Here is a 16,996-nt window from a genome sequence, read left to right on the forward strand (position 1 = left end):
ACGAGCGCCAGCCGGGGTCCCGGCCCCCGCAGCGAGTACGGTTGTGGCCGGGCGGAGTGGCCCCGCCCCCGCTCCCCGCCCGCGGCCTCAGTCGCCCAGCCACTGGGAGGGCCGAGTTTCCGCCTTCCACGTTGTTGTTCCCGATTTGCGCCACGCCCCCTTGGTCTGGGCTGTGGACGCTTCGCCGTCACCGCCCTCAGCCTGGCCCCAGAGCAAAGGGCGGCCTCTTGGATGGCACAGTTGGAGTCTCCACCCGCATCAGACACGCGTGGACAAAGACGAGAGTTTAGAGGAAGGAGAGAGAGAGGCTTGGTTTTAAAGGGAGGGTGGTGAAAAGGAAAGGGTAGGTCAGGGCACAACTGCAGAATTTCCCTCTCAGCGTCCCACCCTCCACACAGTGGCCCCATCCGCACCGGCGAATGTGACCCTTTAGACACTGGCCCTTTAAACAGAGGGCTGGCGGCGCGGGGTGTCCATGTGGAGCTGCTCCATGCCGTGTTGTCCTGCCCGCCCATTGGCCCGCGGCCCGGTGACATCGCCTAATAGGATGCGAACGCACTGCGGGGGGAGGAACGGAGACAAAACGCGGAACCGGATCTCCACTCCGCTCCCTCCGCCTGTTCTCTGGCAGCCTCCTGCCGTCAGCTCCGCCCAGGGGCGGATCCCGGGGGAATTGCGACAGCCTGGTGGTTGCAGGAATTAGGTCACGTGTGGGTAGGGAGCGGAGACCCAAGGGTCAGGCCAATCTCTACCGTTCTAAGGTTTCCCTGACCTGGAATATCTTTATTTGAGCTAACTTAAGTCCTGAATTTTCCACCCCTCTTTCCCTCCAGCAGGACAAATTTCGCTGTGAATGATCCAAACACGCCGCCGTTGCTCAACTTGTGGCTGGCAATCGGGGCGGGGCGAGGCGGGAAAGCGGAAATGCAGGGCGCGAACCCTGCTGGAACTTCTCCCACCCCCACGCAGGCCACGTGTGCGCGCGCCGTCTCGAGTGGGCGGGGCCAGCCCGCCCTGGACCCCGCCCCTCCCTTCAGGAGACGCCGCGGCCCTGCGGGCGGGGGCTCCGGTCCGGGCTTTGGCTGCGGCCCCGGTGTAGTAGCGGGGGCGGCGGCCGGGGGCAGCGCGGCTCCTTCCCTTGTTGTGTGTGTCGGTGCCTCCTCGCCATCTTGTTGCAAAGCCTTTTCTTGTCGGCGGGACTCCTGGGGGCAGCGGGGCGGGAGGCATCAGAAGGGAGGAAGAGAGGGAGGGGAAGGAGGCAGGCAGTGCCGCCTTTTTTTTTTTTTCTTGCATCAATTTTTTTTAATTTGCAAATTACATTTTGCAAACATTTGGGGAGACCTTGATTTTTCTCCCCGTGCTCCCCCGTTCTTCCCTGTGGAGTGCGCTGTGCCGCCCAGTCCTGTTGCCCCCCCGGAGGTGATCCCTCCCTCCTGCCTGCCCGCCAGCCTGACCTGTGCCCGGTTTGCGGGCCGCAGTCTCGGCCCCGGCGCGCCCCCGGCAGCTTTCGGCGCGATGAGCATAGAGACGTTACTGGAGGCGGCCCGCTTCCTGGAATGGCAAGCACAGCAACAACAGAGAGCACGTGGTGAGCGGCCGGGCTGGGCCCCTGGGGCACCAGGGAAGGGGAGGCGAGCGACCCCGGTCCCCGATCCCACGCGAAACCGCGAGCGGTACCCCCCCTCCCGGGCGGCCCGCGAAGCCGGGCAGTGCAAGAATCCACGCAAGAGCCGCCGCCCGGGGAGGAGTGTTGTGGGCAGTGAGATTAATGAATTCATTAACATGCAGGGAGGACCCGGCTCCTGTGGACGCCACCCCAGCTGCCTACCACCCCTTGTGCCACCTTTCGTGGGGGGCTTCTTTCCCGTGGGCCAGCGGCGCCCTCGGTAGGGCTGAGGATGTGCGAGCCGGGGGGTGGGGTGAGGAATGGTGTTGCGTGGGGGTGGCAGACCCGCGCGTGTGTGCGTGTATGCACGGGGGATGTGTGATGCGAGGCTCGATGAGAGCGGATGGATGGACGTGTACACGGGCGAGTGTCTAGTGCACACGAGTGGGCGTGTGTGTAATGGAGTGGGGGGTGGAATTACTCTACGTGGAGCAGCTCCCCGGCTTCCCTGGCCCTGTGCGGGGGGCGCTCCCGGCATATCTACGCGCCGCTTGGGGCGGAGGCGGCCTTTGCAGAATAAAATGACATCGCGTGTCTTATGATCCTGGCCAGCCCCGCCTGACCCCGCCTCTCAGAGCTGGGCTGGGTCGCGCGTCAAGGGTTTGGGTGAGAGCCGGACTGATTGGACATCTGCGAAACGGCCCGCAGGTCTCCGGGGGCAGCCCCCGGGCCCCCCTTGCTGCCCCCCACTTTAGCCGGTGTGGAATGTGGCGTGTCTGCGCGTTCCAAACCCGCTCTCGGCTGGAATGTTGCGTGTGCCTGCGTTCCAAGCCCGTTGGTTACACCGGGTGGTGACGTGGACCGGCCCCGCCCCCGACCACGTGCACGGGGGACACTCCAGCTGGGGACTGCGCAGCCCAGCCCCTCCCAGCCGCCTCGCGCTCGGCCGGGGGCGGGGCCTGGGCGGGGCTGGCTAGGGGCCTGGCGCCGGGTTGGGCCCTGGCTCTGGCCGCTGGGCATCTCCTTGGGAGAGCCTTTGCCCTACGAGGGAGGAGCCGAGCTCACCTGTCGGTTCTCCCCCCAAAGTCCTGTTTTTGATCCTGGGGCTAGGGAAACCCTCAGAATCACTGGACATATAGAGCTCACATACTCCCACTGACCCCCCCAAGACGTTCTCACCAGGGCTCCCTGGCAGCACCCCCGGCCGCGGTGTGGAATGAACTAGGCGAGAAGGGGCAAACTTTGGTGCTCTCTCGACAGCGGGGAGACGGAGATTTGCGATGCCCCCTATCCCCACGCGCCGTTGTTGGTAGACCCCAGCTTCAGGGTACTGCAGAAATAGGGACTGGGGGAGGACCTCCGTTTTCCGGACTGCTGCCAGGGCCGCAGCCCTGGCTCGGCGTGCGTGCAATATCCGGGGACTGCTGTTCTCTCCAACCGCCCCCCGCCAAGCCCTTCGGCCGGGTCGGTTGTGGTGAAGAGAGTGCTTCGCCCTCCTTTCCTTTCTCTCTGCCTATTGTTGCTTCAATGATGAGTCATGCAGGAGGTAGTAGTGTGTGTTGTGTGCGCGCGCGCGCCTGCAGCGTGTACCGCCGCCGCCGCCGCTGCCGCCGCTCCGGCGGGCGGGGGAAGCAGCAGTGGACCAGGGGCGGGGGAGCGGCGGGTCAACCGGCCTCTCAAGGTCAAGAGTCACTCGAGATATGTGAGACCGACAGTGCTTGGGTTTTCGGAACTGATGGGCCAGGACGTCAGCTCACGCGCCCCTCCCCCTTGTCTTCGAGGTCCAGAGCAGGGTCAGGTGTTGGGCAGTGCAGGTGGTGACCGAGAATGTCTTGCGTGCCGGACCAGCGGCACGGGGAGGAGTGTGCACAAGATTTGGAGAGACTGAGTCACCTGCTGCCACCATCAGCACAATGCAATTCAGGAGTTCCTATTGTGTCCCTTCTGTGTACTGCCCACTGTGCTAGGAGGCAACAGGATTGACCCTGCTGTTGCTCCAAGGGAACACTCACTTCAGCTTCACTTTACCCGCAGGCTGGTTGGCCATATGGGGGAGGGGAGAAGACCCTCACTGTCATGTCTACCATGCTTTCCAAAATAAGTCAGTCCAGAGCTGACAGTAAGAACCACAGGGATGACTTGAGCAACACTTGGAAGGAACATGGGAATGGCTCTCCTCTAAGAAGTTGCAGAGCCCTGCCCCTCCTCCAGGTGGTGAGAACTGGGGACAGGGAGCTGAGGTGAGGCTTCTTGTTGGTGGGGCAGGGGCACTTAGGGGATGGATGGATGGATGCTGGAAAGCCGGGTTTACTCCAAAAACTCACGTGTAGATAGCCAGACCTGGCTGCAGCAGCTTAATCTCTGCAGTTCATTATTTTCTCTTACTAGAGGTTCTGTCCTCTAACTTGGGGTGGGAAAAAATGGGAGAGAAGGGGGTGCTGGTGAGCCGGCTGACCAGAACTGCTTTCTGGGGGTGTGTACCTCATGGGCAGCCCTGAACAGGGATCCTCTCATCTGGGCCCCCGTTCAACCTCAAGCCTCAAGTGACAGTTTAATGACCTAGACCAGCCAGTTTGCTCAAATGATGAACCGAGGATGTGTGTGCATGTGCGTGTTTGTGCACGAGGGGAGAGAGGAAAGGGCAAGGCCATTCTGGTGGCCAGCAGGAAGACCTGGTCATTTCCAGCAGTCATGGAAGTGACTCAAATGGGACCCTCTTCTCTACCTGAGCTAGTGGCACCCTGTGCCTGCCTCGTGCACCAAGCTCCCTGTTACGTGTAGAAGGGGAAAATGCCCCTGAACATTGGGGGCCACCACCTGGTGTGGACTCCTCTGGCCCCAGGTCTGTGCCTGCTGAGCCCCTAGGCCACAGTGGCTTGGGGGAAGCTCAGAGCCCATACTCTTCACTGTCGGCCTGGACCCTTGGCCCCTGGATCACCCAGAAGGGTCATGCAAAATTCACTGGGGGCAGCTTCTGGGCAGAGCCCAGGGAAGGTGCCAGAGTATGTGTGTGAGAAGAGGGGTGCACCCAAGGGTGCAGCAGAGCATTATTTTGAAGAGCCTAAACCCATATTTACTAAAACCCAGTTTGCTCTCCCCACTTTGTTTCCCCCGCCCAGTGCACAGGAAGGGGGTCAGTGCTGGGTGGGGAATGAAGGCAGGAGGCTGTAGAGGGCTGGATCTGGCCTGGGGCGCCCCCTCCTCTTCACCATCAGTTAAGCTTTTTCATGCTGATCCAGGTGTGATAGAGCTTGGCCATTCACCTGGGTCCTTCCTGGCTTCTGTGAAGCGTGCCTGCCTGGCCCTGGAAGAGAGAGGGTAGGTGAGAAGGAGGTTGCCATCTCCTGGGTGCGCTTTGGAGTTGACTTAAAATATGGGGAATACGAGGTTTGCCTTCATTCTAGGTTCCCAGAGCACCTGGTCTTGGGGTTCGGGGCCCTGTCTGTCCCCCTGCTTGTGGGAGAGTGGAACACTTGCTCCAAGGCCAATGAAAGTTCAGGTCCTGGATCAAAGGAATGGAGATGGGGCTGTTTTGGGCCCTGAGCTCCAGGACCTTGTCTTGGGGGTGGGGTGGGGGGAGGTGGGGAGCGGACTGGGGATGTCCCAGGCTGGGCCTGAGAAGGGCTCCTTTCCCAGTGTGGCCTGTGGGAAGCAGGAGCGCAGAGAGCTGGTTTTCTCTGGGCCTGTAACAGAAGCCAGTGCTGCTGGCTTAGAGCAGCAAGCTGGTGCAGGCCTGCCGGCTTCCCTTCCTGAGGGGCAGGGGAGACGCGGAAGAGGCTGTGCCTGCTGACTCCAGCCCTTGAATGCTGGCTGCTGGGAAACCACTGAGTGCTTGCCCTCTCAGAACACTTCCCCGTACTTCCTCCTTCGCCTCTTCTTCTCTGTGGGAGGGAGGGGCTCTGAGCAGGCCTGGCTCACACTCAAGTCGTTGATTGGCCAAAGGGCCCTGAGGCCTCACGTTCTGGGGGGGGTGCTGAGCCCAAAGACCTGTGTGGTGGGGTGCTCTTCTCCCCAGGGGGCACTTAGCTAACCTTGCCCCCTAGCCCCACCCCTTGTGGGTGGTGTGTTTCGGGGTGGTGTGTTTGGGGCGTGTCGGCCCTGTGCTGTCAGCTCTGTTAGTCAGCAGCGTGGTGAATCGGGACAGGAGGAAGGGCTGGTTGACCAGCCTGCTCCCTGGCCTGGGGGCTTCAGCCGCTCCCCTGGACCCTGGCCCAAACCTGTAGCCTGGGAACTAGAATGGTGGGGGGCAGGGTGGGGATGGAGAGGGGCCTCTGGATCGGGAGGGGCCTCTCCCTCTGCCCTGTTCTCAGCCCGCTGCAGAGCAGGCCTCTCTGGCGGAGCTTTTGGGCAGAGATGCTGAACTGAGGCGTGCAAGGTTGTTGGAGCTCACTGCCCTGTTCAACCCCCGTTTAAAAGCCCTGCTTTCCTTTCTGCTTGCCTCTTACTTTCTTACTTTTGTAGTTTTTGCTGCTGGTGGTGGTGGGGAATAAGTTCCAGCACAACAAAGGGCAGAGAAGGACCAGGTGCATTTTGGGTATAGACCTTGAGGAAACAGGCTTTGGGACCTAGCCTCGGAGTCCGGAGTCCTGGGCCTAGTTTCCTCACGTGTGAGCTGAAGGTGATATCCCTGCCCTGCTTGCGCTGTGGGGCTCTTGTGAGATACAGGTGTGTGTGTGTGTGTGTGTGTGTGTGTGTGTGTGTGTGTGTGTGTGTGTGTGTGTGTGTGTGTGTGTGTGTGTGTGTGTGTGTGTGTGTGTGTGTGTGTGTGTGTGTACACGCGTATAGACACCTAGTGAGCACACGTTGGCACAGCAAGTACCAAGCATTCACCAGGTGTCAGAAGACCTGGCTGGGTTTAGCCCCAGTTTTACCTTTGACTCACAGTATGACCCTCAACAAATCATTTTGCCTCTTTGAGCTAATTTATCTCATCTATGAAATGAAGGTACCGCCTGCCCTCTAGAAGGTACCTCCCCAGAATCTAGGATTTGACCACTTCCTCTATTCTCCTGGTGGCCTGTGAGGTCATTTGTGGGCGGGCCTTTACTCACCTCATCTATCACTCCCTCCCCTTAGCCTTGCAGCCCCTGCTCATCACCTGCTTAATCCTTCAACATTCAGGGTGCCCGGCCTCCAGCACCCTCACTGACAGCTCCTGCTCGGCCTTTCCACAGCTCTTTCTTCCCCCGCCTGGATTGTTATCCCTGTTATTTGTCGTATCCCCTCACCCCACCCCCGTCTATGAGCTCCCCAACAGCAAGGACCAGGAGTCTGTTTTATTTGATCACTGCTGTGTCCCCAGCGCTTAGCCCAGTGCTGAACTATCGAGTGTGGATGAGTATTTGTGGTGTCACCGGGTGCTGCCTGGGATGGGGTCAGAGGAGGGGTTGCACCTGGAGGACAGGTGAAACTGGGGCCCAGGACCGCCGGCCCTGCTGAGACACCCCTGGCGTTCTCTCTGTGTAGAGGAACAGGAGCGGCTTCGCCTGGAGCGGGAGCGGGAGCGGGAGCAGCAGCAGGCCAGCAGCCTGGCCAGGCTGGCCCACGCCCTGCCAGTGGAGGAACCCCGCATCGAGGCACCGCCCCTGCCTCTGTCGCCGCCCGCGCCCCCGCCGGCACCCCCGCCCCCGCTGGCCACCCCCACCCCACTGACTGTCATCCCTATTCCTGTAGTGACCAGCTCCCCTCAGCCTCTGCCCCCGCCCCCACCTCTGCCCCTGGCACCTCGCCAGCCAGCTCTGGTTAGCGCCCCTGGACTCAGCATTAAGGAGTCGGCCCCCCTTCCCACCAGGCCGCAGGGGCCCACTCCTTCTCTACTGCCGGACTCCAAGGCCACCGTTCCACCCACTGGCAGCCCCAAGCCTTTGCAGCCCCTCCCCACACCCATCCTGACCATCGCCCCACACCCTGGAGTCCAGCCCCAGCTGGCCCCCCAGCAGCCACCCCCATCCACTCTTGGGACCCTGAAGCTGGCACCCGCTGAAGAAGTCAAATCCAGCGAACAGAAGAAGAGGCCTGGGGGGTGAGTGAGGTGTGGCACAGGGGCTGGTGGGATGGAAAGGAGAACCAACGGCCCACAGCCTGAGCGGTGTGCAAGAGAGAAAGTACCCTCCCAAGCTAGCCTGGCAGAGCCACGGCCCTGCCTCCCCAGCCCAGAAGCGCCTTCCTATATTTGGATATGTCCTCACCCTGGGAGTGGGGAATGGTCATTGCCCTCTGTTGTTCTCAGGCTTCTGTGTTTTCTGACGCCCTCCAAGGTTGAGGCTAATGGCATTTCAAGGCCTTTGGACAGGGTATTGGATTATGGGGCTCTTGGGTAAGGGCCGGGGTCCACTGGCTATCCCAGGAGCCTTTCACAGGTGCATGGATGTGATGGAAGGTAAAGGGGTTGTGAATTACGAGCCTACATGTGCCCTCCAGGGGGTGTATGCCCCACGAAACAGGGCGAACAACTGAACAGCTCTCATCGCTGCTTCTCTAGAGAGACAATGTCAGGGACAAAAAGCCTGTGGCATTTGGGGGGGGCAGGGGGTGGGAAGGCCGCCTAATTGGGCCCTCCTCCCTGAGCCCCCTGTCTGTCTGGATTTCAGAATCGGAACCAGAGAAGTCCACAACAAGCTGGAGAAGAACAGGTGTGTGTGTGTGAGCTTGTGACTCTGGGCCCGCCCCGCGAGCTACGGGGACGGTCCGTCCGTGATCCCCAAGCTCTCCTTAGGTCTTCCCTCCCGCCCCTGGCCCCCTGGCGTCCGGCTGACCGGCGCTGCTTCCTCTCCCCAGGAGGGCCCATCTGAAGGAGTGCTTTGAGACCCTGAAGCGCAACATCCCCAACGTGGATGACAAGAAGACATCGAATCTGAGCGTGTTGCGCACGGCGCTGCGGTACATTCAGGTATGGGGGAGGGAAGCAAGGCCCAGAAGAGGGAGGGCGACGGACGCTGCGCCGGCTTCCTGCGCGCCCCGCCTCCCCTCCGCGGCCCCGCCCTCGCTCCCTCACCGGCTCCCCCGCCCGCCTCCACGCGGGCGCCGAGCACATGGCCCGGCTGACGTCAGCGGGGCTCCCCGCCCGGGAGGGGGCGGGGGACCGGCGCGCGTGCGCAGGGGAGCGCGGTGGTGGCGCTCGGCTCCCCTCCCCCGCCGGGCTGCCCCGCGGAGCCCCGCGATCGGCACGGTCCCTGAGGCTCAGTGTCAGCTCGGTCCGCGGCCCTGCCTTACCGCCTGCCGCGCGTTAGTGCCCCGGCGGGTGGGAAGGCGTGGGGTGGCCGGCGCCTCCACCGCGCCCGCCCGCAGTGCCTGGGCGGGAACTGGTTTCAGCCTGAGACTATCACGGGGTGGGGGGGGGCTGGGCGTGGCTCGTTCCGCAGGGTGGCGCCCTTGAAACACCTTCCCCCCCCAGCCCGCGACTTGTAGCCCAGACGGACCAAGATCCTTGCAGTAAGCGCACGGAGGTGCCACCCCCTGACTTTGGGGGGTAAACCTAGGGGAGGGTGTAATGCGGCAGTCTGCACGACGAGAAGCCCCGGGGTCACCTAACCTAAAGGCTTACGTTCTCCTTCCCTCAGGGTTTAAAAGAAGCTCTTTTTTAAGGGACCCTCGTGGCCGTGTGTCCCTTGCCTTTGGGCATTGGCTCCTCTCCGCAGTACGGGGCGGGGGGGCACCGCCAGATAAGACCGTTGCCGTGACGGCCCGAGTTTCGGTTTCCCTGGAAACCGAGGGTTCCGCGTGCCGGGAAGGAGGCTGTGGGGGTGGGGCGAACGGCCGTGCTCGGCTGCCCTGGAAACAGCCGGAGGTAGCCGTTGGGGAGTGGGAGGGACTTAGGGCTCCCGGGCTGCGGAGGCGGGGCAGCCTCAGGGTCTCCCAGTCGGCGCTCTTGGGAAGCTTGGGGGCTGGGCGGCATCACGCCCCGGGTGGGCCACCCTTTCCCCGGCCTCAACTACCTCAGGGGTCACAGCCCTGAGGTAACCGGAGCCAGACTTGTTGAAGGAGGGGTGCGGAGGCGCTGCTTCGGGCCTGCTCCCAGCCGGCAGTTCCCTCCCCGCCTTCCGCGAACGCGGGCCCTTCCGCCCGCCCTCCGGACGAGGTGGAGGGGCTGGCGCCCTTCCAGGCCGCTTCCCGGCACGGGAGGGGAGGGGCCGGGCCCGCCGATTGGCAGAGCTGGGCAGGGGGCGGGACTCCTGCGCGCGCGGAGGGAGGGTGCGGCCTATGGGGAGTGACGCAGCAAAGCCGGGTCCGCGTGGGTGCGCGCGTGCTCCGGGAGGGGAGGGGCCTCGGCAGCCGAGAGGGAATGGGAGAGAGACAAGGGGGGAGGGGACCCAGCCTCGGGTTTCAGAGGCGAGGATCCCCGGGAGGCTTTTTTCTGGGAAGTTTCTGCAGAACTTGGGTTTGAGTCTAAATTGCTAGTCTTTCAGCCGTAGGAAGTCATGTAGCCCGGGAGCAAACCCCTGTCTAAATTATTTGACATTTTGTATCAACATCGGTTTTCTCTTCTGCACTGCGATGATGCTAAGTGGGAAGAAGCAACAGTATCTTCGTCATAAAGATGTGAGGAGGATGGGCCGTCTATAAATATTAACTTGATAGCAATTATTGAGAAGTAGGAAAGATGGAATGGCGCGTTCCTCCCTGTAGGCACGTACTTAGGTCCGGAAGCCTTGATTGAGAGATGGTGGATTTGAAAGTAAGTCAGAAATAAGAGACTCAGTAGAGCCAGCAGACTTGGGATTTGGGGCTGGGCTGAGTGGGAAGCAAGGTGGACCCAAGCTGTCCATAGAGATACTTGTCCTGGGGCTAGCAGTGGAAGCAGAAATGCTGGAAAACTTAACAAGCCTCTCTGTAAATCCTCAGCTTCATTCATTTACGCATTCAGGTACTTTTGGACAGCCCTGTGTCTGACTGGGAGGCTAGAAAGTGGGGAGCAAAGGAAAAAATGTGGATCTCTGTCCTTAGGTTGGTCTTGCAGCAGAGTATCACATAACCAAACAGAACTCTTTTACGAGGGCATAGTAGGGATAGGGGTCACAGGATCTGGGGAGTTAGGGAAGTTGCTGCTGAGGAAGGGGCATTTGAGCTGGGACCTGAAGGCCAGGGTGACCGAGACAAGTGGAGGGCAGAAAGCCCAGTGCAGACCAAAGTTTCTCCAGTAGGAGGAAGCGGGATGCATTTTTGGAAGTTAAAGGTGGTCAGGAGGGTTGCTGTGCAGAGATGGAGGCAGCAGGGCACCAGATGGGAGTTGGAAGGGAGTACTGGAGAGACCACATAGGGTGGGGAGACTGAGGGCTTTGGTTGTGTGCTGAGGTGGGAAGCTATGGGAAAGCTGTAGCCCCCAGCCAGGCCCACAGTACCTTGGAGCTAGTAAAGGATTTGAGGACAGTATCAGTGAAGTGGACAGAAACAGGAAGAGGAGTAGGCAGGTACCAAACCACACATCCAGGTAGTCTTAGAAAGGAAGTGGGTTTAGAATGAAGCAATGGGGACAAAAGTTAGACCCTGGGAAAGCTTTCCAGGGATCTCTAGGCCTGTGGGGAGCTGGACTAGGTGAGAACTGGAGGTCTGGGCCCCTGACATCCTCTCTTCCTGAGCCGGCAGTCTACGCTCCCCACTAGCTAGCAGGTAGCATTCCGGACAGGCACTTCCAGCCCCCTGCATCCAGGTTTGAGTGAGGGCTGACTCACCCCAGGCCTCATCATTAATGTGGCCCCATCCAATTGGCATGTCTAGCACTGGCCTCTCAGGGTAGAACCAGGTGAGAAGCCAGATGTGTGTGTGTGTGTGTGTGTGTGTGTGTGTGTGTGTGTAAATCAGGGCAGCGGGGAATCTTTCTGGCAGAAATATGGGGAGAGACAGGTTAATCTCAAAGCCAGGATGATGGAGAGCTGTGTGTGGCCTGGGACTGGCAACAAGTATGAAAGGTGTAAAGCTGCCAGATCTCAGGTCAGTACAGAGCATCGCTGTGTCTGGGTTGCGTGTCACAGGCATTACCGTTTGAGGCATTTCTGACTTGTGAGGCCAGGAATGTAAGCAGTTTGGGGCTGCAGGAGGGAGCGTGGGGAAGTTGGGCCCAGTTGGTGTGTGGAGTTGAAGCCGTTGCTGTGCCAGGGAGGTCAGGTGAACAGTCAGAAAAGGCTGTTGCAAAATTGCCCGAAGGAACTGGAATCAGGGGAAACTCAAGTCTAATGAGAGACTGTGATTCTCCTGTAATGAGGCGGAGAGACAGGGCAGAGGTGGGTACCAACACCCTTGGGTCGTCACAGATTGTTCCCCCGAGGCTAAGACATCACTCATGGCTCTGTCCTGGCCACTGGTAGCCTTAGGGGATGTAAGGTAACCGCAGAACAGTCCTTGCCCCGCTCCCAGGGTTGGACAGGGACAGCATGTATTGAGATGGAAAAACAAAACGTGGAATATTTAGGGGCTCGTGTGAGCCAGTGTCAGTCTCAATGCTGACAGTCTCATTAAACGCTCAGCGGTGTGGTGCCAGTGCCAAGAAGGGCTTGAGGGCAGGAGGATGTACCGGGAGGACGTGGGATGGGGATGGAAGTGAGGAGGTGGGGGCCCAGAGGCGGGCCTGGAGCACAAGCAGGTAAGACCTGGAGGGGTGAGAAGGGAGGATGTGTGTGTGAGCCAGTGGGCTCCTCACTTGGCTGTGAATGGCAAGCCTTGGAAGCTAGAAGCTCAGGAGCAGGTCAGGTAAGAGACTCAGGGAGCAGCAAGCAAGATTGTCCTTGCTGTCTGGTGGACCCAGCAGTCATGATGTGCCTGGGCTGAGGAAAAGCTGGCAACAAGGAGGCCTGCAAGATTTAAGATGAGATGGTTGGATAAAGTGTCAGTCGGGAGGTCACAGAGGACAAGGAGAGAGTCTCGGTGTGGAAGGGAGTTGAGAAACAGGACAGGAGCCGGCAATTCAGAGCTGCTAATAAGCATCGTTCGAAGGGAAGCTGGAGACACTTCTGACAGGGGAGCATTGCCACAGTCTGGGTAGCGGGGCATCCAGCACCTGCGGGAGGGTCGACCTGAGAGCTTGCCTGTGGCCCTGCGGGAGTTGAAGGGGAGATGGTGCCGTGGACAAGGGAGCTCTCTCCAGTGTTCTTAGTGAAGTGGGTAGCCTCAGTGTCACGGGGGAGGAGCTACCTGCGACCTGTCGTAAAGGACGGAGCCTCTCCAGGGGTGCTCAGGTGGAAGCAACGGTGCTGTCCTCCCAAGAGCTGTTTCTCATTGGCCGGGGCAGCTCAGGGGCAGGTGTGGAAGGAGGGGCACATTGCAGGGCCTGGGGTAGCTTAGCAACCTGGGGCGTCTGGAGGGCTGCGGGCAGCGTGGACGTAGAGCAGTATGGAGAGGCGGCACAGGTGGGCACTGTGGGGAGGAGCCCAGGAGGTCGGAGAGGAGGTGCACAGCCAGCAGCTGTTAGGGACGACATAGAGAAGGTCGAGGAGATGAGATGGGGGTCTCAGAATCTGGTGGCTCATCCTCCAAGGGCATTGAAGTTAAGGAGCCTAGTGAATGATGAAGGGAGAGAAGGGCAGGGTCGTCTGGGGATCTTTGAGGCATGGGTTCCATGGAGGGTAGCTTGTGGCGTCTGTGAGTGACAGGATGGTGTGAATGACAGTGGGGGCCTTGGGCACCACTGAGAAATCTGTTACCCTTTCCGTTCTGCTCCGCAGAATGGAGGGAGGTGCCGCCAGGACGGTGGATGGGGCAAGAGGCAGCGAAGCCCCTCAGGACGGAGTTGATGTGGGGGTAGGGGAGGGACTGACCTGGATCCACACCTGCCTGAGAGCCCACGGTTGCCAGATGCTGGGCCTCCCTAGGCAGAGCCGTGGACCAGGAGGCAGGCGTGGTCTCCAACAGCCCCCGTCCGCCCGGGCCCCTGGTCACTGCACAGCTGCCCCTGGGGGCCAGGTGATCTGGAGGTGAGGGCAGCGGCGGGAGGTGTTTGTGGTACCGTGGGCCCCGTGGCTGCCACTCAGGATACCTTGCTGTTACTGGCTCTGTTCTCCAGTCCCTGAAGAGGAAGGAGAAAGAATATGAACATGAGATGGAGCGTCTGGCGCGGGAAAAGATTGCCACGCAGCAGCGGCTGGCGGAGCTCAAGCATGAGCTGAGCCAGTGGATGGACGTGCTGGAGATCGACCGCGTGCTCCGGCAGACGGGCCAGCCTGACGATGACCAGGCCTCCACCTCCACTGCTTCTGGTGAGCTCCACCCCCCACCCGCTCCGTGTCGGCCCCACCCCAGCCCCATAACGTTCGGGCCCCCAGGGTCATCTGCTCCTCCAGGCTCTCCCTGCCAAGCCCTTCTGACCTGTGCCTATCCGCGTGCCCCCCCCACAGAGGGCGAGGACAACATAGACGAGGATATGGAGGAGGACCAGGCCGGCCTGGGCCCACCTAAGCTGAGCCATCGCCCCCGCCCGGAGCTGCCGAAGCCACCACCCAGCACTGCGCCCACGCCTCTGCCTCCCCACCCCCAGCCTGTGGCCCTGTCTCCTGCCCACCTCCCCGGGCAACAGCCGCCGCCGCCACAGCAGAAGACACCTCTGCCAGCCCCTCCCCCGCCCCCAGCTGCCCCGGCCCAAACGCTGGTGCCCGCTCCAGCCCATCTGGTGGCTGCGGCTGGGGGAGGCTCCACGGTCATTGCCCACACCGCCACCACCCACGCCTCAGTCATCCAGACTGTGAACCATGTTCTGCAGGGGCCGGGTGGCAAGCACATCGCCCACATCGCCCCCTCGGCCCCCAGCCCTGCTGTGCAGCTGGCGCCCGCCACACCCCCCATTGGCCACATCACGGTGCACCCTGCCGCCCTCAACCACGTGGCCCACCTTGGCTCCCAGCTGCCCCTGTACCCGCAGCCTGTGGCGGTGAGCCAGCCCGTGGCGGTGAGCCACATCGCCCACACCCTCTCACACCAGCAAGTGAATGGCACGGCCGGGCTGGGGCCCCCGGCCACAGTCATGGCGAAGCCAGCCGTAGGGGCTCAGGTGGTGCACCACCCCCAGCTGGTGGGCCAGACAGTGCTCAACCCTGTGACCATGGTCACCATGCCCTCCTTCCCGGTCAGCACGCTCAAGCTGGCTTGAGAATGAGGCCACTCAGAGGCCCCCTGTGGGGGCAGGGAGGGAGACCTGTCCCCCACTCTCCCACCCACCAGCTCCACACATTCCAGCCAGGCCCAGGCCCGCCCCACCCATACCCACCCCCAGGCCTCCTAGGGGAAGGGGGTGCAGAGACTCTGAGCCAGGGGAGGGAGGGGCCTCCCCAGGGAGCTGGGCACAGGGCAGGGGGTCACCCCACTGCACTAGGACTTGACAAAGTGATGAGAGACGCTCTGGCAAACGTGCCGCCTGTCCGGCCTGGTGCCAGCTCCAGAGCCCTTCCCGCCCCCCATCCCCGGAAACCAGTGCGATGTGGACATCGTGTTCTCCCGCTTCCCCCTGCCCTGCCCACCTTCCTGTGCTGCTGCTGCTGCTATTGCTCTGTCTGGTGAGATGGCTGAGCGCCCGGGCCCTCCCCTCCCAAGCTTCAGCTTTCTCTTCCCTGGGTTCTGGAGGGGAAAGGGGGGAAGCAGAACTGAAGCACCTTGGCCTGGAAAGCTGGGGACTGAGTGGGGGCCCTGCTCTGAGTACAGGTGACAGATCCTAGGATGTGGCTTGTGTGGAGTCCCACAGACTCCAGACAGGTGGGTGCCCCAGCCTGGAGCTCTCCAGCCTGGTTGCAGTCGTTGAGACTCATCACAACAAACTAGTAAAGACAGTTCTCTACTAATAGTAAACCAAACCCAAGCCCTTGCCAAGCTTCCCAGGCCCCTCAACCCTCGCCCCTGGGCTCCCGTCTTAAGGAAGGCAGGCTGAGGGCGGGGGCGGGGAATGAGGAGCTTGGCTGTCTCCTCCTGCCCCCCCTTGACCTCCAGCCAGGTCTGGACTGAGAGGAGGGTGCTCTGGACCCTGTCCCCATCCCTGGACTTGACTCTTGGCTTCCAGAAAGTAGAGAGGAGGTCTGGCCTCTGTTCGGTACTGTGCACTCCCCGGAGGGATGAGTACACCTGGATGCCTCCTTGCTGCCTGGGAGATGGACCAGCGTCTGGTCTGGGTTCCAGGAGCCTGAAGCCACGCTGTTGAGGTAACCAGGAAGTTAAAATCCAGGGGCTTGGCCCTGGGGACCTGTGGGAGGGAGCATGGCCAGACCCGGGAGGACTGTTGTTTCTGACCCAGCTTCTCCATCGCTGGCACCATCTTTCTTTGCTCTGAACGTCCCCCTTTCTCCAGCAGGCTGTTCTGAGCCTGCCCTCCCCAGTGGGGGCTGCTGTGTGCCACCACCTTCCTGCGAGGAAAGGTCCTCAGCTGGGCCAAGGGCGGGGCTGAGCTTGCGGTGGGGAGGAGCGAGGGGGCCTGTGTGTAGGGGACGGTTTTCCCTGCCTTCGCCTCAGCAGACTGCTTTGGCTTCTCTTTTTACGTGCATATTTATTACAAGTGGCCTTGTGTCAGACACACTCAGTTACACATGTGCACACTTGGCTCCCCACCTGGACACACTCACCAATGGCCTTTCAGAGTGTCTGTGGAGGGGGAAGCCAGTGTTCCTGGGTGTGAAGTTTGAAATGACAGCCTGGGGAGGGGGACGCTGAGGAGGCCAGCAAAAGTCTTGAACAGACTGAGCCACCTAAGAACTCCCTTTCAGTTCCTTTTGGTCCTGGAGACCTACCTGGGGACCGTTTCCTTGTCTCCTGGGGTGGGGAAAGGGAAGGCCTTCTGGACACCTCAGAGGTTTCCAGGAGGGCACCCTGTACCCCCCCCAAATTGCGGCTCCCACCTCACACTTGCCGCCTTTCTGCACCTGCAGCCACTGCCACTACCACCCTGTTTTGGGCGGAGCTGGTTTCACTCTTCCTGGTGTGATTATGTTAGAAAGAGCAGAGGGAGAAGGGCAGGCCTGGCCCCCAGGAACAGTCAGAGAAGTACTGGCGAGCCGTCCTCCTCTCAGCTCTGCTCACCTTGAAACTGTCCTGTTAGCCAGTTGCCCCTCGGGCCTGCACAGATACCTCATCCGCCCGCGCCCCTGCCCCTCCCCGCCCCCACTGCAGCAGTGCGGGCCTCGGAATCTAGTGCCGAATGACTATGTCCAGATTGGTGACGATGGGTGTTGTTGCTGTTGTTTTTGTTGTTTTCGTGAACGCTGTGACGCTGTGTGCCCAAGAGGGCAGCCTCCACCCAGCCCTTCCTTGGGCATCTCCCCTGAGAGCTGTCAGGACCACATCTGTCCTCGCCCTGTGGGACCGCCTGCCCCTCCCCTCCCTAGCCCTTCCAGCCTGGGGGATGCGTGCGCACGTGCGCACGCACACAAACACACACACACACATCTTACCTCTCATGCGTGTTTTACTTTTTGATGTTCAGAGTGG

At 61.1% G+C, this 16,996-nt stretch overlaps 1 protein-coding gene across 1 annotated transcript; it reads left to right on the plus strand.

Moving 5' to 3' along the window:
• The first annotated feature begins 1,301 nt into the window (after positions 1 to 1,301).
• MNT (MAX network transcriptional repressor) lies at positions 1,302 to 14,690 on the plus strand. Its single transcript, XM_082678923.1, has 6 exons — positions 1,302 to 1,588; positions 7,073 to 7,628; positions 8,197 to 8,238; positions 8,384 to 8,495; positions 13,599 to 13,791; positions 13,930 to 14,690. The coding sequence occupies exons 1-6, from the start codon at positions 1,516 to 1,518 to the stop codon at positions 14,676 to 14,678; spliced, it is 1,725 nt and encodes a 574-aa protein (XP_082535049.1). The 5' UTR covers positions 1,302 to 1,515; the 3' UTR covers positions 14,679 to 14,690.
• Positions 14,691 to 16,996: the final 2,306 nt, after the last annotated feature.

The sequence above is a fragment of the Grampus griseus genome (assembly GCF_964374135.1).
Source record: "Grampus griseus genome assembly, chromosome: 20".
NCBI lineage: Eukaryota > Metazoa > Chordata > Mammalia > Artiodactyla > Delphinidae > Grampus > Grampus griseus.

What these genes read in the sequence shown, in the direction of transcription:
- MNT (XM_082678923.1), top strand. Translation starts at nt 1,516, where the DNA reads ATGAGCATAGAGACGTTACTGGAGGCGGCCCGCTTCCTGGAATGGCAA. An exon ending in GCAACAACAGAGAGCACGTG is followed by an intron (nt 1,589 to 7,072) that starts GTGAGCGGCCGG and finishes CTCTCTGTGTAG; the next exon opens with AGGAACAGGAGCGGCTTCGC. An exon ending in AACAAGCTGGAGAAGAACAG is followed by an intron (nt 8,239 to 8,383) that starts GTGTGTGTGTGT and finishes TCCTCTCCCCAG; the next exon opens with GAGGGCCCATCTGAAGGAGT.